This window comes from Toxoplasma gondii, chromosome IX (genome assembly GCF_000006565.2).
Source record: "Toxoplasma gondii ME49 chromosome IX, whole genome shotgun sequence".
Classification (NCBI taxonomy): domain Eukaryota; phylum Apicomplexa; class Conoidasida; order Eucoccidiorida; family Sarcocystidae; genus Toxoplasma; species Toxoplasma gondii.
In genome coordinates, this window is record NC_031477.1 from 5,281,857 (window position 1) to 5,304,923 (window position 23,067).

The 23,067-nt window shown below is 51.4% G+C and overlaps 3 protein-coding genes across 3 annotated transcripts; 2 read left to right on the top strand and 1 right to left on the bottom strand.

The window, feature by feature from the left end:
- Positions 1-27: 27 nt before the first annotated feature.
- Positions 28-11,104, top strand: TGME49_305200 (tetratricopeptide repeat-containing protein). Its single transcript, XM_018782439.1, has 15 exons — positions 28-2,287; positions 2,493-2,567; positions 2,991-3,255; positions 3,642-3,699; positions 4,355-4,430; positions 4,769-5,007; positions 5,498-5,572; positions 5,891-5,961; positions 6,385-6,464; positions 6,936-7,006; positions 7,330-7,599; positions 8,021-8,140; positions 8,731-8,796; positions 8,972-9,728; positions 10,205-11,104. The coding sequence occupies exons 1-15, from the start codon at positions 683-685 to the stop codon at positions 10,736-10,738; spliced, it is 4,362 nt and encodes a 1,453-aa protein (XP_018636129.1). The 5' UTR covers positions 28-682; the 3' UTR covers positions 10,739-11,104.
- A 2,630-nt stretch (positions 11,105-13,734) lies between these two features.
- TGME49_305220 (C-Myc-binding family protein) lies at positions 13,735-15,348 on the top strand (the record flags this gene model as incomplete). The annotated part of the gene is made up of 2 exons (XM_002370274.1): positions 13,735-14,138; positions 15,224-15,348. Exons 1-2 carry the CDS (start codon positions 13,976-13,978, stop codon positions 15,346-15,348), a joined length of 288 nt encoding a protein of 95 aa, XP_002370315.1. The 5' UTR covers positions 13,735-13,975.
- A 1,322-nt stretch (positions 15,349-16,670) lies between these two features.
- TGME49_305230 (hypothetical protein) lies at positions 16,671-22,990 on the bottom strand. Its single transcript, XM_002370275.2, has one exon. It carries the CDS (start codon positions 22,413-22,415, stop codon positions 17,169-17,171), a length of 5,247 nt encoding a protein of 1,748 aa, XP_002370316.2. The 5' UTR covers positions 22,416-22,990; the 3' UTR covers positions 16,671-17,168.
- Positions 22,991-23,067: the final 77 nt, after the last annotated feature.

Here is a 23,067-nt window from a genome sequence, read left to right on the forward strand (position 1 = left end):
TTTCGTACCTTTTTCGCGTGTCTGGTGGTCTGGCGCGCGGAAGAACCAGCGCGTCGACCCGACGGCGTTCCGCATGCATCTCTTCTCGCTTGTTCTCTCCTCTCTTCTCGTTTCTTCTCTGTCTTCCTTCTCTCTCTCCTCTCCTTCTTTTCTCTCTTTTGCCCTGTCCTGCCGTCTCTTCTCGTCGTTCTCTCTAAGCTTCTTCGGCTCGCAGGGACTCGCTCAAATGGCCGCGCTCCCAGAGGGTCGCGGAGAGGGTGCAAGGCCGTCGCGGCGCGCGGTGACCGCGACACCGCAGCTGTGTCGTTCTTTCTTTTGGAATTTACGCTCATCTGCGGCAAGACGCGTCCCATGAGTTCAGCAACGCATCGCCGAAAATCCTCTGCTTCTTCGCGGCACGACTGTCCTCGTTTTTCTGCCTCCTCATCCTCCTCTCCTGTGCCGTTCCCCTTCTAGGGCAAGACAGAGCATCCAGGAAAAGATCTCCTCTCGGCCCTGCAGGGACCAAGAACTTGTTTCACTGACTCCTTCTCCCTCCTCTCGACTACTCAGCGTCTCTCTGTACAGACATCCGTCATCCTTCTCCTCTTCTCCGCTCTCCAGAGCTTTACACTTTCTCTGAGTTTTGTGCCTCTCTTCCCCTCCCGTTCTTTCTTTCTCTGTATCAGGCGAACTGCAGACGATGGAGCGTGACGACGCCTCTTCCTTTTCCTTCTTTTCTCCGTCTCTGCAGACGGCGTCTTCTTCCTCTCACTCGTCCTTCTTTTCTTCTTCCTCTTCGTCCTCACAATCGCGTCCTTTTCCTTCCTTCTCGGCTTGTCCGGGATCTCACCTCTTCGTCTCTCCGTCTGCGCCGGCTCTCCACGCACGAATGCGAGACCCCTCGAATTCGCGCCAAGATTCAACAGGCGAGACCCTCTTCGAAGGAGACACTGGTGGAGGGGACAACGTTTTCACAGAAGTTCGCGTTGGAGGAGACGCCGTTTTGAGAGGAGACAGTCTCCTTTCTCGCCTTGCTGTCTCCTCCTCTTCGTGTGGTCTGCGCCCGAGCGCTGGGGCTTCAGACGGCCGTCTTTCCTCGCCGTTTCGCTCGCAGGCTTGGCAGATCAGAGACACTCTCTCTGCGTTTTCTGCGAACGAAAAGCAGTCCGTTTCTCAAGGCAGCATCTTCCCCCGACGCAACTCCCGGCCGCGGAGACACCCTCTATCTCGCCGAAGTCCACTGCACCGTCCCCACAGCTTTCCATCCTCTCCAGCTCCGACAGCCTCGTTCTGCTCTTCTCTCTCGTCTCTCCTGGCCTCACTGCAGCCGCGCCGGCGGCTGCAGGCCCCGCCGTGCACCCTGCATGGCGTTCGCAGGCAACAAAAGAGGAATTTTTCTCTCGGACTCGAGGATGAAAACTCGCAACCGCTTTCTTCAACAGGCAAGACACCTCGGCCAGAATCACCGGCAGCGAAGCCGTCTTCCTCCTTTTCGTCTTCTCTCTCTTCTTCTTCTTCTTCTTCTCCTCTTTCGTCATCTTCTTCTCTTTCTTCTTCACCGTCTGGTCTCTCTTCTTCTTCTTCTGTGCCCGTGTGGGGCAGCGGCGCAGTTGAGGTGTATAGACAGCTGCGAGCGCGATGCCGGGCGCCTGCGCAGTGTCGGTCTCAGTTGTTCGCTTCTTCCTCCGGGAGTTCGCGGCGCAGGCTCTCGGGAGAGCTTTCCAGCAGCAGAGACATTGTCTCCGTTCAGGAGGCAACAAGCACAGCAGCGAAGAGCGGAGAAGTACGACGACAGCCTCTCGCTTTGTTGTGCGGAGACTGCTCTTCTCTCGCAGCCTCCGAGGAAGACTTCGCGACCATGCCGCTCTTCCAGCAAGAAGTGATGAACGACTTGCTTCTTCTTCTTCCTCTCGCTCCTCCTTCTTCCTCGGTTTCGTCGGAGTCTTCTTTCTCTCAGATCGTGGGCGAGCGCCTGGTGGCGAGGCTGCTGGTCTCGTCTGAAGAAGAACTGCCCCGTGACGGCACGGCGAGACCAGAGGAGAACGCGCAGAAGGTCGCGTCTTCCTCTGCCTCTCCAAAATCCTCTCCTGCTTCCGTTGATTCACCTTTGTGTGTGCCCGCTTGCCAGCTTCCCGTTCTTCCGAAGACTTCAGAGGTCAAGGAGGGCGTCTCCTTCTTTCTAGGCGACGCTGCCTTCCGACAGGCCTCTTGGGGGCTCCTCCACAGAGGCCTCTGGCGAGAGGTGCAGCGAGTCCTGCACTGTCCAGCGCCTTCCGATCTCTCTCTCTGTCTCGGAACCGCGATGGTGAGGAACCACGAACCTGTCCTGTCGTTGTCGAAAGAATAAAGTTGACAAACGATGCGACAACGCGTATAGCGTCCACATGTCCAGTCGTTTCTTCTTCCTTTTGCTCTCTCCTCTCTTCTTTCTTTCCCTTTCTCTGTCCTTCGCTCTCCTCTCTCTCGCTCGCGTTCTCACTTTTCAGAAGGCTTCTGTCTGTTTTTCTCAGCTACGCTCGGGTCGCCTGCAAGAAGCTCTGGAGTTTCTGACTTGTGAAATTCCGTTTGAAGACCTCCCTTCTCATGTAGGTTTTCTTCGCGGCTCTTTCGTTGCTCTACTCGCTGCCGGCCGTCTTTCCTTTTCCTGTTTTTTCTTCGAATGCGAACCCACCGCAGCCTGCCGTTCGTTAAAGTTCACCCCTGGACCGTATTTCTGCGTTTCCATTCTGCTTTACCTTTTTCGTCTTATGTTCCACTCGCTAGGTCTTCTTTCGGTTCTTCCGTTCTTCGGCGTTCACCTCTGTTTCACGATTTTTGCCATTTTCTCGCATCTTTCTCGGTCCCCTAGTCGTGCAAAATATTCTCCATTTTCTCGTCTCTTCTGCCCTTTGTCTCCCACTTTTCTTCCCATTTTCTTTATGTTTTTCTCGGTTTTTCAACTTCCCCAATTTTTTCCATTATTTTTTCATTTTTTCACTTTTTTCGATTTTTTTGTATTATCGGGATAGATTGCGGCTCCGTTGCACCTTTTGCTGGCCGAGGTGTACGACGAGCTGGGCGCGACTTCGCATGGCACCGAGGCGCTCTGCGCGGCCTGCGACTTTCTGCCAACTGGCGCGTGCAGTGAAAACCTCTCTTTCTCACCCTTCTCTGGCGAAAAAGAACGTCTCCGGGCGTTTCCTTCGCAGACGAGAAACACAGAAGATCTCTCGTTTGCCATCCCTGGAGCACTTTCGCGACTCATTGGACACGCGAGAATTCCTCCTGAAGAAGGTAACGAAACATTCCGGTTCTCTTCACTCTCCCTTGTCTTCACTCGAATTGGAACCAAAATGAACGTCTTCCAGATTTTCGCTGCTTCCGCGTCTTCAGTTCAAATGCCAAGGTTGAAATATACACACATATATATATATATATATATACATATTTTTCAAATGCCCGCCAAAGATTATATATATATATATATATATGATTGTACATATCTTCTTCATCCATGTACCCGAAGGTTAAGTGTGCACGCCTGTCCTCCGTAGTTGGACAAAGGATTTTTCCATGTAAATGCTCACAGAGAATATACCTGTCGATGGATTTGTATATATCTATATTTACATGCATTTCTTTAAATATTTCTATATTTTTCCCGACTTCCCTTTGCTCAGAGGAACGCGTTTTGTCTCGGTTGATGGCTGCCCTCTCTCACGCACATCGCTGGTGGATGTAAGGCGAAACCAGAACGTAGCAGCAGCGACTGCGTTTTCTCATCGAATATGCGGCACATAAATTAATACCTTTGCACTTTTATATTTCCATTCAAGGGTCGAGGGATCTGGATACGAATCTTGCTACTTGATCTGTATCTATTCTCTATCTCCAGCTGCACCTGTGTGATATCTGTGTTTGCCTCCCTGTGTCTCTACTTTCTTTGCATCTACTCTTATCTGTAACTCTCTAGCTAAATCTGTCGGTGTCGATCTAAATCTATCTCCATCTACCTTTCCATAGCTCTCTGGATCTATTTACCTGCATTTCGCTCTCCCCCTCCATTTATCTAGTCATCTGTAACTGTGCCCATACAGTATAGACATCTGTTCCGTGGTCAGTCTCTTGGTTTATGAACGTGGAATTTCATTTTTTCTCTGCGAATAGTGAAAGTGTGCGTTGTCTGAAGAGAAACGCGGAGAACTTTTGGAATCTTTCTCTGCAGAGTTTACATGCTCTTGAGGACTCACGTGACTTTTCACGAGGCAACTTTGTCCATTTCCGCGTTCCCCAGTCGTTGGTTTTTTCTCCTTTTTTTCAGTCTTCCTCATCCCTCTGTGTGTTTCCCGCCCGTTTTTTCCTTGTTTATTTCTCCTTTTTTCAATGTTAAAAGACATTTTTTCTGGACGAGACGCGCCGGCCGACGGGAGCCTCGAGGACAGCAGGACCCTCCGGGGTATTGCAGTGCAGTAAGTGGGGGGAGGGGGAGGGTGGAAATGCGACAGACGAGGGAGGAGAAAACGAGACAGAAGGAAACAAGTTGAGAAAGAAGAAGACAGGCGAGGGTGTGCGTGAGGGGAGATGGATGAAATCGAAAAGAGAAAGGGAGGAAAGAGAGGAGAAGATGGAACCGGGGAGTACTCCAGTGAAGACAAGCAGTGCAGTATAACAACACAGAAGAAAGAAGATGGAAAAGAGGGGAGAGGCGGTTCTCCTCCATCCGTTCTTTTCTTTTCTTCTCGTCTTTTTTTGTGCTTCCATCTCTCCTCATTTGTTTTCTTCTTCCTTCTGTTGTTTTCTACTTCAGCCACCGGACGACAGACTCGCGAATTACTGCTCTCCTTCCTCTTCTCCGGTCTCTTCGTCTTCCTCCTTTTCTTCTTTCTCTTCCCTTTTGAATTCTTCGCCGCCGTGGAAATTAGAGCCTTCTTCGCTGGTCTCGACTCCCGACGCTGTGGAGACTTTGCGCGTTTGTCGACTGCTTCTCTCCGCCCTCTCTTCTTCTCCTTCTCCTCCTTCCGTTCCTTCTGCTCTTCTTCTCTCGCTGTACGTTCCGAGCTTCGCAGAAGAAAGAGGCTGAGGAAGGTGGCGGAACTTCACGAAGGCTGGTGCAGAGAAGGTTCCCTCGCCTCCGCAGAAACCGACACCGCGGCTGCAGAGACCCCCAGAGCGGCCAGACGCGACGCACACGACGCGAAGGAGGGGGAAGAGAAGCAGTGGCGAGAAGAGGGAGAAAACAGGGAGGAGGGAGAAAGGAGCGATCCAGAAAGGAAGCAAGAAGCAGAAAGAGAGAGACACGCACGCGACGGAAAGGGAGAGGTGGACAGGGGCGACCAAAGGGTGGATTCGAAAAGTTTGAAGAAGGACCCAAGGGAGATCCGTTGAATTTTAAAGAAAGATACGGCGAAACAGAAGGGGACGCGTGTAGCCGAGCTGCTTTCCCACAAGAAGAAGCTTGGCTTCTCGTTCGTCTAAAACGTCTCTCCGGTTTTTTCCCTATTTTTTCCCAATTTTCTTTGCTTTTTATGGGTTGCAGAGGGAACGCAAGATGGCAGGCGCATTGCTCGTTTTGCGGATTCGACTTTGACATCGCCAACTCTCTGTCTGACTTGTAAGTTCACCCATATGGACTGCTTAAGGACAGCTGAAAGTGTTGAACTTCATCCCTCTCTCCCCACATTTAGGTTTTTCTTCGGTGTTTCTCTCCCTTTCTTCCTGGCCTGCCGTTCGGCTCGTTGTCGTCTTTCCAAATCCCTCTCTGCCGCGCGCTTCCCGTTCTTCATCCGCGTCGTTTCTCTTCCGGATGTCAAGCGTGTCTCCGTCTTCGTCCTGTTCCCTGAGAGTCCATCCTTCTCGTTTCAAACTCCCCGTCGCATCCGGGGCTCTGCTTTGACAACTTTCGTCTTCCTGCTCCTCGCTGTCTGCGCAGCGTCCTGACTGCCGATGCCACAGACGTCGACGCTCTCGCCACCAAGGCTTCTTCTCTCTATCAACTCGGCGGTAAGACACAGGAAGAAACCTCAAACAGCGAGAAGCGAATACTCAAAGAGAGAAGACGCACGAAACATACGCCGCGGAAGAGACAAACGGAGAACGAAGGACAGGCTGCAGAGAGGACGCTGAGAGGGAGAAAAATTACGTGATAGAAGGAGAGAACGATGAGAGACGAGACATACCAGAAAAGAACAGAGACAGAGGGGAGGAGTGGGGAGACGGGTGGTGAGGAAGGCGGATAAGAAACAGGAGGCGAACTCCAGAGGTTGACGAGGGCAGAGCGCCCCAGAAACGAAGAGACGGGAGAGAACGGGAGAGACTACACCTGATGGACGACGGGAGAAGAGCGCTGGTTTTGTGAATGGAGAGAAACTTAGACGTTTTCCCCCCGTTTTAGAAGTTGCCGTGTCTCCTTTGTCTCCTTTTCAGCAGCGAGGGCACCCGAGCTCGAAGACTTTGCCAGGCGTCTTCGACGATTGCAGGGAAACACTGCCATTTCAGCTTTCGTGGTGAGACGTCTCTCTCGTTTCCTCTCTTGTCACTCTTCGTTCCGTTTTGTCTTCCGTCTTGTGTGGAGTCTGAGTCCGTCCGTATTTCTTCTGTGCAAAGAGGTCAAGACGCTGTTCAGGCCTCTCCCTTGTCGTTCCTTCTTCGAGACGTCTTGCCCTTTTCTTCTGCCTCGTACCCTTGACGCTGCCTTCCCTTCTGCGTCTTGTCTGTTTTTTCCGAGGTGCTTTCTGTCTCCTTCCTCTCGGTCCCTCGTCGACTTTTTTCTTTCTCGTCTCTTTTCACTCGTGTTTCATGCCTTTCTTCCGCTTCCTCCATATCTTTTACCTCCATCTTTCCTTCCCCACTGCGTTTCTGTGTCGCGGGCTGCTGTGCTGTGTTTGCTTCTGTTGAATTCGCCGGACGGACGCGTCTTTGGCGCTCGCGTCGCCCAAAGAGAAAATGCGTCTCCGTTTTCCTCACGTTTTTCACAGACTGGAAAGGCCGCCCTCCTCGGAGCTGCAGGCGACCCTGAAGAACTCCGAAAAGCTGCGACTTTTTTCTCGTGAGCCACCCCGATATTTGAGGAGGACGTTTCTCCTCGTCTTGAGCTACCGTTCAGGTCCTTCTTCTCGATCGGCTTGTCACCCTTCTGGAGTGCCTGCTGTGCACTCCGTATCCAGCTGCGGCGGATGGCTTCTTGGAGAGGCAGTGAATTTGTCGATTCTTCTCGGAACCACGTTCAATTACAGAGGACTGCGAATGTTGTCTCCCAGAAGCGCTCTCGAGTTCCTCGCTCCTACTTTTCGTTCTGGTGTTGCAGCCGTCGCGTCTCCTTCGGCAACATGTTTCTTTCGCTCTGTCTTTGTTCGCTTTTTTTTCCTTCAGCGAGGCTCTCTCCCTCCTTTGTCGGCACCAGGTATCTGCGCCTTCTCCCCTCTTCTCGGAAACCGGCGACCGCGGAAAACACCCCTCAAAGCCTTCTTCCTCTTTGTCTTCTTCTTCTACGTTTCCTTCTCTTGGTTCCTCGCTGCTGCCGACGCAAAGACGCTCTCTCGCCTTCCGGTGCTTCGAGGCCCTCGCGCAAACGCATGCAGATCTCGGCGAACCTCGGGTGGCCATCCAGTACCTCCTCCGTGCGGCGCGACTTCAGCCAGGGTGCGCAGAAAGTCTCGTTGGCCTTTCGTCTCCTCCGTCGTCACCACACAAAGCACAGATTCCACGTCCACCTTTCTCCGCAGTTGCGTAGAAGACACTTCGAGAAAGAAGCGACAAATGGCTATTTGGACTCCACTGCTGCATGCGCTGCACTTGCTACTCTCGTGGTAGATACCGCGATCTGGAATCGCTCCTGGAAAGTCCACACATGAAATCTCGAATGTACGCGCACAGCTGTCTATCGAGCCCTACATGTGTATGCATGCATGTATACGCATGCATGCAAACATGTACGCAGACGTGTGTAAATGCATGCCTGCGGGGCTCTGTGTCTGAGGGTGTCACTGGAACTCCTGCTGTGTGCACAGATACGTCCGTAGCTTTCGCTGTACGTCGTTGTCGTCTCTGTTTTCCTTTGTAGAAACCACCGGGTGTACCTACACCTTGGGATGCAGGAGTTGGAGGAGAGCGAGAGCACGCCAGAGCCTTCGCTGCGCACTCAGATGCTCGCGCGAGCAGAGATGTTTCTCACACAGGCCCTGTGAGTTCTTGTTTTCTCCCCGTTTTACAGTTTCTCGTGGACCTTTCCCCCGGCTCTCCATGTTGTCTGTCTTCTCTCTGGCGCAATGTTGCAAGAAGCTTGGTTTCTTCCCGATCTCCGAGCTGCATTTCAACTTCACACATTCACATCCAAAGTCTGTTTCTCAACTGTCGACCCTCAACAGTTTCAGCTGTTCATGTAGGCAGTGTCCATACACACACACAGACGCGTACAGTGAATGCAAGCAAGATGTAAGTTACATTTCTACTTTCAGTACACCCACAGATATCAGTGTTGGTATATTTATATCTATCTATCTATCTATATATATATATATATGCAAATAATCTTTCTGTGCATGTGTAAGAGAGGCGTAGCTCTGCACAACGAGTGAACCACGTGATCCGGTCTTACACATACATATTTGTGTCTGCATGTTTTGTTTATATACAGGTGAATGTACTGGCGTTTATCCGTGTGCATATTCAGCTGACAAGTGAAATGTTGACGGCTTTCCTTGTCTTTTGGTTTTCCTTTCTCTTCAAAATCCATTTTCCTTTCGCTTTCTCGGAGTCACCTACGTGTTTCAGGGAGATGCAGCCGAAGGATCCCTTCGTGTACAACGAACTCGCTAGACTGCATGCAGCTCGAAATCGGTAGGTTTTCTCCCTCATTGACGAAGCCGGAAGACGGCGCCCACGAGAAAGACGCGTGGAATGTACACTATGGAGTGGTCGACCCTTCTCAAATCCCACTGCTTTTTTCGTCTCTGTCTCTTTTTTTCAGACTTTTCAGCTCGCTTCTCCGACTGGTTTCTCCGTGTGCCTGCAGACTGGACTGCAGCGTGTGGTACTTGGAGAGAGCCGTGCTGTGCAGTGTACGGACAGCTGCGTCGCCGGCGTTGTTTCTGTCGAACCTCGGACTGGCGTATCTCCGGACGCATGCGTTTCGGAAGGCGGAACGAACGTTTCGAGCAGCTCTTGGCGCGCACCTGCGCTTGCGTCCTGCCTCGGCTTTCCTCAATCCTCTGTGCGAATCTTTGCCCCAGGTTTTCTCTCCGGAGAGCAGCGAAGAGCGAGAGTCCTGTGCGCCGCGAGGCCGAGTCGCGTTCAGCGAGATAGGTCGAACGGAGGCTCGGCGAGCAGGAGAGACGGGAGACAACTCGGCGGATGCCGCAGACTCCACAGGAGACCCGGAGAGAGGAGCCTGTCTCCGAACTCGCAGAGGCGAGACGAGAAACAACGAATGCAGCTCCCCAGGAGCAAAGGAAGAAGAGACAAGAGGCCGAGGAGATAGGGAAGATAGGGAGGGAGGGAGAGAGAGAAGAGAGGGCGTCGACTTTGTTCCGGATTCACCACTGGTGCGTGGCGCGGGAGAGGAGACAGAGGAAGAAAACGACGAAGATGGGGGGTTTCGATTGCGAGAGGTCGACGAGCGAACTGCTCCAGAGAATCCGTTTTTTTCTGGGGATCGAGAAGAAACCGAGAGCGAGAAGAAAAACCGAATCTTCCTCCACAACCTCTGGCTCGGACTAGGCGTCGCTCTCTACGTTCAGGGGAACCCGATATGCGTCGGACCTCTGGAGAGGGTGAGAAAAAAGAAAGGAAAAATGGCGACATTTCATGTTTTCACTGCATTTTTCGTGTCGTTTTTCTTTTCTACTTAGCGTTCTCTCCTTCTTTTTCTTCCTTTTCAGCTCGCGTTGCTTTCTTGCTTCGCTGTTTTTACTGGCTTGCTCTGGGCCATTTCTGTTTGCTTTTCTCTTCTTTCTCTGCGTCCCTGAGGCCGCTTTTTGCGAGTGAGAAACCACGATGCGAAGGAAACAACTTGCGTCTGCACGGGCACTGACTTTCACCGACCACCCTTAGCTGTTTTTCGGGCGTTCCTTTCTGCAGAGCCTTTTCTTTCCTGAGTCGCTTGGTCTTTCTCCCTTCACCTTCCTTCCAGTGTGCTTCCATTCGAATGCATGCCTTTCTCTCTGGCTATCCGATCCGGAGTTTCGCAGAAGGGTGTCTCTTTCCTTGCTGATTTTGCCCGGGTTTCCATGTTTTTCTTTTTTCGCAGGCGCTGCGTCTCTCTGGAAGCTGCAGTGGCAAATCGCAAGCGACCTCGAAGGAGGACTCGGCCTCTTTGACGTTTCTTTTGTACACGGCTGCGATCGAGGATGCCCCCCTGCTCTTTCCTTCTCTCTCTCCTCGTCCTCCCCTGTCTCTGGCCTCCAAGAGCTTCTCTACATTTCTTGCCACCTGTGGAGGCGAACAACGCGCGACCCGCGCAAGGCGATCGGCGACGGAAGCCGGAAAAGACAGGCAAATCCAGCGACGGACAGCGCACAGAGACGAGAGAGAAGACAGAGAAGAGAGAGAAGCAGGAGCGAATTTAGTGGGGAAAAAAAGGCGAGTTGAAGGAGAGGCGCGGCGACGCAGAAAAGAGGTGAACGAGTTGTTGGATGACGTTTTAGAAGTCTTTCGAAAGCGTGAGAAAGAGCGAGAGGCTCACATGGCAGGAGAACCAGACACAGAGAGTGCGGAACATTTCAGTTTTTTCTTTTTGGAGGAAGCGCGTAGAACGCAAGCGACGTGCTGTTGGCAGGCTTAAGCAGTCCAAAGGGGTGGCGATGTGAAGTCAGAGACAGAGCAGGAGAGAAGTACCAGTCACAGAGAATCCGAAACATATCAGTTCTTTTCGTGATAGCGAGAAACACAGAAACCTCAAAGAAGCAGTCACCAAGGTTTTACCAAGGACGCCCCAGAGATGAAGGCAGACCCGTCAATGTGTCACAGTCGCGAGTTTTGTGCGGAGACAACAGGCAGCTTCTGACGACTTTTGTGATTCCAGATTCTACACGTAACTTCCGCGGAAACAGAATTGTGGAACACCCTGCATGCGCAGAAACAGTGTGTGCTTCCCCGATGGTTCATTCAAGTCTCTGCCTCTTGTCCCAGACGCGCTGATTTCACGCCCTTGGTGTCCACGTCTATGGTGGTCTCTGCAAGAAAGACCACAGTGTGCTTCCAACTCGCTGTGCCGTACAAACTGCCGCGACAGAAGGAAACAGAGAAAGACCAGATACAGACAAGCGCAAGCGAAAGAACGAGAAATACCGTAAGACAGAGATTTCGCGGACAAGAGAGAGATTTGGTGAGCCCTTAGAAAATAACAAAGTGAAGCCTTTTGGCAGGTGTGCGTAGGCCACGGGAACTGAACGGAAACCACAAAGTGAAGCTAAGGTGTACATACACCGTACACAGTGCGACGCAAGGCAGGTATGCTACGTTTCCTTCACGCGCCTCTGCAACTGGGCCCTTCCTGTGTGAAAAAGTGAGTCACTGTATTGGCCTCTCTGTGGGACAACCTTTAGCTGAAACGACTCCACCTTCTCCCGAGGCGTTCTGGCTCCAAAAATAACGCATCGGTCGACCTACAGGTACCCCGAGACAGCTCCTGCCTTCACGCCACATTCATTGATTTCCACAGAAGCACCGATACACACACGCGTACCCATTCTGTACACGGGATAGACATGTTCCGACCACCAGTGCAGCCTGAGTTGAGAACCTTTGTCTTTCCTTAACAACACTTTGGTGAGATCCACGAGAACAAAGCAAACCGGAGGAAAACGCTTCGGATGGCAGCGGCGAAAAACCTGCTTGTTTCGCGTCTTCAGATCCCGTCAGAGGTTGTCTCGGCGGAAAACAGGGAGACTTGCGCCCCTGTATCTTTACTACGTACCGACAGAAAGGCTTCTTTGTCCAGTTTTGTCACACTTGCCCAGAAAGGGCATTTCAATTTGCACTGGAGGAAGTGCGTTTCGCCAAAGGAAATGCTTCAAGTGTGATGGCGGCTGCGGCAGAAGGCCCACGCAAAGACGCGCTTCGTTCTGGTTTTTACTATTTTTGGCAGCAGTGACTTGTTCGTTGTCTCTTCGCTCACTGTGTACTTTGAATTAGACAGAGTTCACTGACGGTACGGGGAAATACGAGGTCGCGCTAGGTCTTGGTGAAATGACTTCGTAGAGTCATAGATTCGCCATCGAGACCGCTCGACCATGAACACGTAGATATAGAGATTCGACACCGAAACTTGGTCTCGGACTGCTTTTTAGATAACATGAAACAGTCCAACTCGTAGTATGTACTTCCCAGAAGAAGTTTGCTTCATTGATCGAGGTACCCTCTTTTCTACCTTTTTCTAAGTAGATTACCCACTCACAGCTGGCGCGTTCACCGGCGACGAACACCCGCTGTCTGGTGGAGCGTCCAGAGTTCGTTTCACTACCGGAGTTTTATGGCAAGTGTTTCGTCATCACGGACACAAAAATCCCGATTTCTGGGAGATACATTTACACACTCGATACAACTCTGCTCAATGCCCTGAACACCATAGTCATGAAACGCACAGTAGAACTCGGAGCCGGTAAACAAAAACATTCGAGATCTAAATAAGCACTCGAACGCGTCGTGCATACTCTGCAGAAGGCCCATTTCCACCGCAGTGCGTATTTTACAGGGGAAAGTTCCCTTGGAAGTGCGCCTTCCAAATGCACGGATTAAATTTTGTGTGTGTATTTCTGAGGTTAAAACCCTGTTTCTCCAGTGGTTTAGGTGATGCGAATCACGCTCATCTAGAAGTGACGTTCCCAGCTCTAAGCATTTCTTTCTCTGAAACGCACTTCCTTCTATCGCCGTTAGTTGAACATTAAAACTCCAGAAGCCACGTATTTGATGTAGTAATGAAATTTGTATTGCAGAATGATTTTGCGTTTCATAGGATGCATCATCGCAGTTTTACAAATCTTTTTCGTACATTTGAATGGTTCTCGCCTCGCAACACCGCAAGCCTGGTAACGGGGTCCTCCCGACACAGTATCTGCGCGGGTTCCCGCCGTAAGAGTTGCAAGTTTTCTTGCGACACCTTTCGCAGTCTAAAGGCGCTGCTCCTCACCTTTTCTGACAAGAGAACCACAAACAAAAATCTAACGTCGACCTCGAACCTTGCGGCTGTTCTTGTAGGAAGCAGCACTCGAAGGTTGTTTGCCACTAAAACGGTAAGGAAACGGGAAAGACAACAAATCGGGGCAGAGCAGAACCACGCGGCTCTGGTCATCGTCTCGGTTTATTCGACTTGAGTTATACCATTGTGGGCGCAGAAGATCACTGAATATAACTGTATGCTCCTGAATGCGACGGGACACGGTAAACTGTCGTTGTTAGTACGCCGGGTAACGCTTATACCCAGAGACTACGCCCAGAATGTAACCGATGTGGAAAACGCTTAACGTCGTAAGACAGTGAAGTACGTGACGAGGGGTGTGTTCGAGACGAGTTTACATGCGCCCACCATGATACGTAGTTTCTTCGAAAACTGAAAGGCGGAAGCGTAATTTCATTCCAGGTAGTCCTGGAAAAGTGCACATCCTAAATTTCCATCTTGCTGCGACTTTTGTAACTAGATGTTGAATGAAAGCAAGTGCACGAAATGCGTCTAGGGGTACATCTAGATCCAAGAGCGTTCCTGGGATGACAGAACAGGCGACCTGAGAAAAGAAGCCCATCTCCCCGCGCCGCCGTTCCCGTTTTCGCTGAACGTGTTTTATCGCTGTACCTGCTTCAAGAACTCGATTTCTGTGGTCGCTGCTCTTGTTTCTCTCCAAACACCAAACGGACAGAAGGACATCCTTCTGTGTACTGTTTGTTTCTCAGTGGGTTTTACGGCGGTAACCGCGAGACTCCCGCTGGGGTTCGTAGTTCCGCACAGTTCGTGCGTTCTTTGCCCCCAATCCGATATTGACGAAAAGCCGGCCCCTCCTCGCTTCTAATGCAATGAATCAAAACGATGGCGGATCCCGTGGAACTTCAGAAACAGGAATTCAAGAAGTACCTCGAAGATCAAGGCGTGCTTCAGCAGCTTTCCCGTGTTCTTGTCGGGTTATACGAGGAACCTGATCGGCCTCTGAACGCTCTCGATTATATCAAAAAGTACTTGGGCGCTCCGACTGGTATGTCGGGGAGCGCAGAGTCTCTCTAGAGATGCTGCGTTGGTAATGCAGGTGCAGTCGAGTGTCCCGTTACAATGAATAGATCACATTGCCCCCACTTCTTTGAGGGCAGACTGACGGCGAGAAGGTTGTACCGCCAAACTGTAGAGAACTTGGTCGTCTGTATAGTCAGTAAACTAGGCTCCTCTGTTCCACTGCTATTGAGACACAACGGCTCCCGCTCTCTCATGTAGACACATCGCAGGGTGGCTATCAAGAACGTGGACGGAGAAAACGACTTTTTGCAGAGGTTTCTTTTAAAGTTTCTTCGCTGAGGAAAAGAACTGCGTACAGTGTAGCGAAAACAGTCGGACACAACCAGGGAAGAACGGTGGAAAGACTCGAGGATTCAAACAGGTCTTATGGGAAAAAGGAAATCGGGGGACCCGGCAAGTTACACGCACGTAGATGAGGGGAACAAAGAGACGAACACACGGACGAAACCGGCACACAGACTTTAGATATCGACGCTCTTTCTGGAGCCCAGAATATCAACTGACTGTGGCGACTTAGACGCCGTGGAAACTGTCTAGAACGACCGCAGAATGGGAGAAAGCTCTTTATCATCTGAGCAGCGCAAGTTTTTCACACCGCGTCTGTAGGGGACAACGCACTGCGGAAGCGTTTGCTGTGTTAAGAAGCTCATAACGTGAAGGAACCTAGAAACAACCACAAAGAATGGAAAGAAACATCTGGAGAGGCGGACAGATCCCTTTTTCCAGATTCGTTTCCCGTCATTGTCCACTCACTCTCGGGCAAGAGAGAGACATTGAAAAGGAGTTCACCTTTTTCCGCAAGTTGAGTTTTAGCCGGTGTTGTCATTCGATCTGCGAGGACTAAAGCGCCACAGAACTAGACAGGCCAAATCGGTCCTGCACCGTGACGCCTTTAGGCAGCTTTTTCTGGGGTCAGGAAATTCGCAGCAAACAGTGATGCGGATTCGCCTACGGGGCTTAGCATCCTCCGGGAATTTTGACGGAGTTGCTAGCTCTGTGGAGCCTTGTGCAGACGAGCTCACGCAATTCCTTTTCTCCTTTTTCTTTCAGGAGCAGACATCGACGCTCTGCGTTCCGAGGTCGACAGTCTGAAAAAAGAAAATGCAGGTCTCAAAGCCCGGGTGGAGCAACTCCAACAAGAGGTCGACACTCTCCGACAAGATCTCGAAGCCTGAGAAAGCGCCTCTGGAGACAGACGAAATTCATGAAACGCTTCACTCTACACGCTGCCTGCCCGTAACTCTGTCTCGTTCTGCCTGAGACCGTGTGTCGAGCTTTCTTTCTGCACAACTCTTGACGTGTATGTGGCGTATTTCTGCTTGCGAACATGAAGTTTGCCTGTTTCCGCGCTGCGGAGAGAAGTCGTCGGCTCTGCCTTGTGCCCCTGGCGAGGGTCGACGCTCCGGAGTTCTCTGTCTGGCTTTTTTTTTCAAAACTGAGAATGAATTTCTTGCAACCGTCTATGCTTGACGCTCCGGTGTCCTTCACCAGCTCCACACGACAGTGACAACCGCCCACAAACCAGTTCTTCACAGCCGAGAAGAGAAAACAAGGAAACGCAGGGTCCTAGGAAATGGGAGAGATTGCGTTCGGTCTTGGTAAGCGACTTTCGAATCGAGAACATGACGCTCATTTGAAAGAAAGGGGAACTGCACGTTCGACACGCATCGACCGCCAGTTCGTGGTAGCTCTGGTCGAACGTGAGCAGTTCTGTTTGTCGAGAGAGAACTGTTGCCAGTACGTCAACTCGTGATTCCTTCCCCCTCTCGAGGCGGCTTTTTTCTCGCGTTCAGAGCAGGGGCGAAACGGCGAGAAAGGAGTAGGAGAAGAGAGAAAACGGAGAGAGAAAAGAGAGGAAAACGAGCAGGAGAAGGGAAAGAACAGACAGGCAGAGGAGCAAAAAGAGAAGAGAACGAACGATAAAGGAAGGGCGAACTGGAGACAGAAGGGGAGAGTGCGGTAGAAGGGCAAGGAGAGGCAGGAGGAGAGAGGCGAAGAGAGCGTTGACGAAAGTGGAAGGAAATAAGACAATTCGAACTTTTTCGTTTCCCACTCTACGAAAAAGGAGGGATACGGTGAGAAAGCTGCCGGATTTCTCAATGACTTCCGTGTTAGGCAAACGACTCCTATAGAGCACTTCTTCGCGTTTCTATTTCCTCCACATTTCGTCACGCTTGACCCTATCCAATGAACTGGGTTTCCCCATATTCAACGATTAGATCTACTCACTTTCACCTTGCTTTCCTTCTTTTCACTCTCATTTGCTCGGCAACATCCGACCGCATTGGAAAAACATAGACCCACAAACACACATGTTAACATATATATATATATATATATATATATATATACTTAAACAAGAGAAGCAACTCTCCGATGACTTCCTTTCTAAAAATATCTATCTATCTGCGCCTATCTATTTCTCTATTCACATCTATCTACCAATCCGTGTACCTATCTATGTCTCTCTCTCTGCATGTATATATATATATATATGCCTATGTATATTGGGCTGTTCTTAGAAGAACTCCACATGTAAGGTACTTCTCGTTTCGGTGCATGCGCTTCGGTCGAGACACAGATAGGACAGAGAATCCGAGGACGGCAGAGAAGGACAGACAAGGAAGATGAACAAGAGAAGGCTTTCACGTGGAGGCATTCTGACGAAAAATTCGGAACTGGAAAAATAGGGTAACTCAGAAGTGAGCACAAACCTGCTTGGAAAACCGCAGACACGAACAAGACGCCGAAGTGGCTTAAACTCAACAGTCACATCGACTTTCTTCTTCGACACGAGAAAGTGACTAGCAAGCTGCATTTTCCTCTTCGTTTTTACTTTCTTCCTCCTCTCTCCCTTCTACAAATGCCTTTCTCTGTCCCTCTCTCTCTGTCTCTGTGTCTACCTCTCTCGATACACGTTCCCGCCGGTGTTGAACTCATCCTGTTCCTACACTTCAGCGCAGCGTATATTCTTTGGCTTCCTGACACAGCTCTTCTATCCCCCTTTCCGCTCTCTTGCTTCGCTGTATCCTTCGATCGGTTGACAACCGCAAGAGTAAACTCGCAGACCTTCTTTCTCCCACAGTTCACGCAGCAACAGTGTTAGACACTCTCCTCTCTCTCCTTCTCCTTTTCCTCTCTTTTCTGCGTCTCCTTTCTTTCTTTCTCCTCCCCTGTCTCCTTCTCCGTTCTCTCTTCCTCCATCGTCTGCTGCTCCGTTCTCTTCTCTCCTTCTTTCCTGCCGTTCGTGACAGTTGTCTTCCTTGACCTTCCGAGAGTCTTCGTTTGCGCTGCTCTCCGTCGCTGCGTCTCCGCCGTGGTTGTTGCCGCTTCGCGCAAATCTGCAGGAAAGACGAGAACTCCTCTTTCCGCCACTCTCCCTGCTTCGTTCCGTTCCTTGCACCATTTCTTTCAACAGCGCATCCAGTCCGTGGATCCACGTGGAGGGTCTTTCTCGGTCTCCTCTCGGTATCCCTTCCTCGCTTCTCTCTCTTGCCTCTCGCGCTTGCGGAGACGACAGGAAAAACACAACTTTCTTCCAGCCCCCGTCCGCCTCCACACACGGCCTCCACCGCTCGACTGTCCACGATACTGACTTCCCTTCTCTTTCTTTTCTTTCTTTTCTTTCTTCTCTTTCTTCTTCTACTCCTTGTTCTTCCTTCGTTTCCGCTTCGCTTGCCTGGTGGTCAGTTTCTCCGACCTCTCGTTCGTTTGTACCGTGAAAGCTCCCGAGAAGCGCGAGATCCCCTACAAGCTGCATGAGGATGTGTGCTTCATCGCAAATGCTGTGCACAAGAGAAGAAATGACTCTGCCTCTTTCTTCTCCCTTCACTCCTTTCTCTTCCTCTCCTTTCTCCTTTTCTTCTCCCTGCTTTTCCTTTTCTGTCTCTGCGTTCCCCTCTCTTTCTCTGCTTCGAACGCCAGAGCGACGTTCCTGAGTAAGGCCTTTGCCTGTGTCCAGTTGCTGAAGAAGTTCTGTTTTTTTCTCTTCACTTCGTTTTTCAAACAAAGAGGAAAGACGCGAGCCAAGCTGACGAATTTGCTTCTGCACAGCAGCTCCGACAGCGCGCCTGATCAAAGCATCGTCTCCATTCCAGTGCAGCATTTCCGGTAATTCTTTCGTCTTCTTTTCCCCAAGCTCTCCACCCTCTGTCCTTTCTTCCTTTTCACATTTTTCTTCTGTGTCACTTCGTTCTTTCGTTCCTTCCCCTCGATCCATCTCCCCCTTTGCTTCTTCCTCTGCTCCTTCTCTGCTTGTGTCGGGTCCTCGTGCTTCGTCACGGCTTTCCTGTCCCTGTCTCGTTTCCAGAAGGTCTCTCCCGCCGTCCTTTTCGTCTCGCTTCCCGTGTCTTTCTCTCCCTGCAGACCGCGGTGTTTTCTCCGTTTTTCTAAGTCTTTCATCTTTTCTGCTTCCTGACTCTTGCCTTGTCGCTGTTCCCTGTCTTCCAGAGCCAAGCGAAGCAGCCTCTCCCCATCCCGTCCAAAAGCGCGGAGGCAGAGGACCGCAGCGAGCGTTGCGTCGGAGACGAGCGAGAAGAAGACGAAAGAAATCCGAGTGGAAGGGCATCCGAATAGCCAAGAACGACCCTTCAGACAGAGGCGTACACGAAGAAGAAGAGGAAGACGAACCTAGCGAGAAAGACAGTGTGCGCCGCAGAGGCACAACCAGCAAGGACCGCATTCTCCTTTTCCTCTCCTTAGGATCTCCAGTGCAGGCCACAATTGCTTGTCCTGGCTCCCCTCTTCCTCCCTCTCCTGCTTCTCTCTCTTCTCTCTCTTCTTCTCTCTCCGCTTCTGCTGCCCACCGCAGCTCGAGAGCAACGGGAGGGAAAGGTTCCGACAGAGGGGAGAACGGCGAGGCAGCGGAGATTCCGACGAGGCCCCGTGCAAGAAGAGGAAAAGCGTTTAAAACTGTTCGGGGGGGAAGGAAGTCTTCTTCTCCTTCTTCGCTTGCTTTCTCACATCTCGAGCCGTGGTAGTCGTGGTCCTCTTCTAGAGCCTCCGCGACGTCGACCCCCGAGATCCATAAATCCACCACAGAGTGGGGGAGAGAAGAAGAGGGAGAAGAAAGAGAAGTCGGTGTTGAGTAAGGTCTAGCTCCTCTTCTCAGTTGTTCAGCTACTCGGAGAAAAGCGAGGAGCGTCAGCCTCCCCAGCTCGCCAGTCAACGCAGGACCAGTCAACGCAGTAGCTCGACAGGCGTCCTGACGGAGCCCTGCGTCCTCTCTGTCTCCCTCTCTCCCTTCCTGTTCATCTCTACCTCCCTCTTCATCACCTCTCTTGTCCTCTCCGTTTTTGCTTTCCGCGTCTTTTTCTTCCCCTTCCTCGGGTCTTGGGTCTGCTGCCGTTCCTTCGTTCTCTCCCGCGCCTCCCCTTTCTCCCTTTGACGGAGACAGAGCAGACGGAGGGAGTCCTGGCAATTGCTGCCTCTTGCCGACTTGACGCGAAAACACAGAGGAAGCTGTTTCCTGACAAAAGCACTGAAGAAGACACACGAGAAATCTCACCAGACTCGCCACAGAAAAGGGAGGATGGACCGACGACGCAGCAGATCCAGAAACAGTAGAGACAGGAGCTAAAGAAGAATAGGAAGAAGGAGGAGACAAAGGAGGAGAAGGTAGAGGAGAAGGAAGAGAAGGAGAAGAGAGACAGGGTGTCTGTTCTTCTGTGAGAAGTCGAAGAGGGAAGACTCCACGCAGGTGGAAACGCGATACACAGGTGAGAGAATAGTTGCATGAGCACCTTTGCATGCGCCGACGGGTGGAGAGAGACGGACGATCGTTCAGCTGTCGACGAAACCAAAGGAAGGAGAAGAACGCGGAAAGAAAGAGAAAGACCGGGTGGTGATACAGACGCTGTTCCTCTTCTTTTCTCGCGCGAACCCACACCTCTCCGGTTGTCTCGTCTTCTTCAAATGGCCTCCACGACTCTTCTTCTTTCCTCCTTGCTTCTTCTTCTCTTCGTCTTCGCGCTGCGTCCCCTTCACCGTTGTCTCCGCCGTGCATTGAAGCTTCTCCACCTTCCAGCCAAGAGATGCCCTTCCGTTTTACGCTCTCCACGATCCTCTCGAATTCCGCATACAACTCATCATCATCATCTTCTTCTTCTCGTCCTTCTCGTTCTTCTCGTCCTCCTTTCCTTTCTGCTTCGCTGTCTCCTTCATTTCGACGCCCACTGGCGGAGCCTTCTGGCGCGCGAGAGACGCAGCGCACGGCCTTCAGTGCCCTCCGGAAATTCTCGCGGAACCACGGCGAAGAAGAAGAGAGAGAAGAACAAGAAGGCGAGGAAGAACAAGAAGGCGAGGAAGCATGAGAGGAAGAAGGAAGGGGAGACGCACGACGAGGTGGGACACTGTTCCGGTCGCTAGAGTCTGGCAGCCGACTGCATGCGAAGACGAGGCCTTGACGAGGAACAGAGGCCGACGGCGAAGAGAGAAACGAATCCTCTCGCGAGAGACTCTGAACAGTCGCCAGAGCATGCAGCTTCCGCAGCAGCGACGCGAATCCCTCGACACTCAACAGCCCAAAGGAAGAAAGGGAAGAACGAGAACAGGAAGAGAAACAAGAATCGGCACCGTGACGAGCTTGAGACGAAGGCCGAGAAGACGGCAGGCTGCTTTTTCCGGTCGTTTCTCCAGACGTTTTGCCGGCTGCGTCGTCCCTGTCTCTTGAAGCCTCTGTGCTCGGCGGACCTGCTTCATGTCCCTCCTCTTTCTTTCGTGAATCGAGCCGAGGAAACAAACACCGGCAATTGACAAAGTAGACAATCTGCTCGGCATCTCCAACCAGCTCCGCGGATCTACGCAGCAGTCGAAGAAGCTCTTGCGCATTGCGGTCTTCTTCGTCTCCGTTTTCTCCCCTCTGTTCTCCTTCCTTTTCCTCCTTTTCTTCCTTTTCTTCCTTTTCTTCCTTTTCTTCCTTGTCCTCCCTTTCCCCCGTCTCTTCGTCTGCTCGTTCTCGTTCTTTCGTCGCTGACAGGCGGAGCAGGCGGTGGTCTCCGAAGAGCCCCTCTGCCGCGTTGTTGAAGACTCTTTTGAAAAACGTTTTTTCTTCTCTCAGCAGCTGTCTAGCGGCGTCGAGTGCTGGCTCTTCGTCGTCCCTTGATGTCGGAGGGAGCTCCGCGTCTTCTGAGCTCCGGAGAGCCGCAAAAAAGTGAAGCAGGCGATCCAAGTGGTCTCCTCCTAGCTCCAGCAGATGCAGCGCGACGTATCGCGTCGACGCCGAGAAGAGCAGAGACCCGGAAGAAGAAGGCGAAGGAGAAATCGAAGAGGGAGACGGGGAGGAAACAGTGAATGGAACTGAAAACTCGGAGCAGAAGAACAGGAAGTCCTCCAAAGTGAAGAGAACGAGAGCACGCGCGACGTCGCTGTCCAAGAAAGGCTGTTCATCTCGACAAACAGACAACAAAGCAGAGGCGGGAGGCTCGAGCGAAGAGGAAGATAAAGGCGGCGAAGATGAAGAAGACGGAGAAGAAGAACTGAAGGGATCAGGTTGAGTGCAGTTGTTCTGCGATGGTTTTCTCTCCTCAGGAAGCACATCGCTGCGTCGGCTGTCTTCGTTCGCGGTCTCTTGTTTCCTTCGCGGCTGTCCTTTTTCTTGGAAGTCCTGTTCTCTCAGGAAAATGAGACGCGCGTTCGAAAAGGAAGCTTGAAGGAAGGGGAGGAAAGACGTGAGCTGGAGGAAGCGAGCGCCGAGACGGTCTCGGCAAAACGCATGCAGAAAAGTGCTCTTCCCTGCATTTTGGTCGCCCACAATCAACAAACTCACCATCGCTGTCTCCCCGCAGTGGTCCACCAAATGCGAAGACCTCGCTGATCTCTCGCTCCACTCCCCTCTCTCTTCTTCTCCATCTTCTCCTTCTTCTTCTCTCTGTTCTCCTTCTTCTTGTTCTCCGGCGTCTGCCTCCACCTGTGTGCCTTTCCTGCAGCTCTTGCCTCTCGCTGTCCTCTCCAGATGTCTGTGGTGCGAGGAAGAGACAGTCGTTCGAAGAGGACTGTAAAAGAGCGACCCCTGGGGCAGGCGGCGACAGGAGAGGTCGAAGGCAGAAGGAAGGAAAACAGAGTCGTCGATTTCTTCGTGCCGCCGGTCCAAGTGTCTGTACACCGCGCGCTGCTCTAGGCCGAAGGCTGTTTCTCGAATCTCCAATCCTTCCTCAGCTGTCTCTGCGTCTCCATCGCGCATTTCGCGTCTTTTCTCTCCTCTTTTCCACATCCCCTCTTCGTCCTCGCTTCCGTCCAAACACATAGTGTATATATATATATATATTTATTTATTTATGTATGTAAATGTATACACATATACATATATACATATGTATAATTATGGATAAATGTGGAAAATTATGGATAAATACATATAAATATGGATAAATCTGGATAAATTGTGCATAACGATGCAGGCAACAAAAGCATGTATGGCGTTATGTCTGTCTGTCGATTCACTACGTATCTGTTGACACCGTCTTGTGTAGGTCATTTTGTCGATTGACCGATACACCTCCGCACAAGTGCGCATTTTCACATAGAAAGTATCCACAAGTCTCCATAGTGTGTATCCTGTTTTGACTGTATATGCATGTATGTCTTTCTACGACCCAGAAAGAGCAGGTTGAGGAGAGACAGGAGCTTGTCGTGTGAGAGGTACGGCCATGGCAAGCAAGCAGAAGGCAGAAAAGACGGAGGACAGAACGTCTCAGAAGAAAGAGAGCTGAATGCGCGGTGAACGGAAGAACAGAGGAAGACTGTATCTTTCTGAAACACAGGACTTTTTCCACTTTTCTCGCATCTGCGCGAGGGCGCGCGAGGCCGCGCGAGGGCGGCGGACACAAGCGCGCATGCCTTGTCGAGAAAAAACGAACCCGATACGAATGCAGCTCTTTTTGGAGAAAAGATTTACT

Bases quoted from the DNA above. Each gene is read 5' to 3' on its own strand.
- TGME49_305200 (XM_018782439.1), top strand. From the start codon at position 683: ATGGAGCGTGACGACGCCTCTTCCTTTTCCTTCTTTTCTCCGTCTCTG. The intron at 3,700-4,354 runs GTAAGGCGAAAC...CAATGTTAAAAG, and splicing joins CACGCACATCGCTGGTGGAT to ACATTTTTTCTGGACGAGAC. The intron at 6,465-6,935 runs GTGAGACGTCTC...CGTTTTTCACAG, and splicing joins CTGCCATTTCAGCTTTCGTG to ACTGGAAAGGCCGCCCTCCT.
- TGME49_305230 (XM_002370275.2), bottom strand. From the start codon at position 22,415: ATGTGTTTGGACGGAAGCGAGGACGAAGAGGGGATGTGGAAAAGAGGA.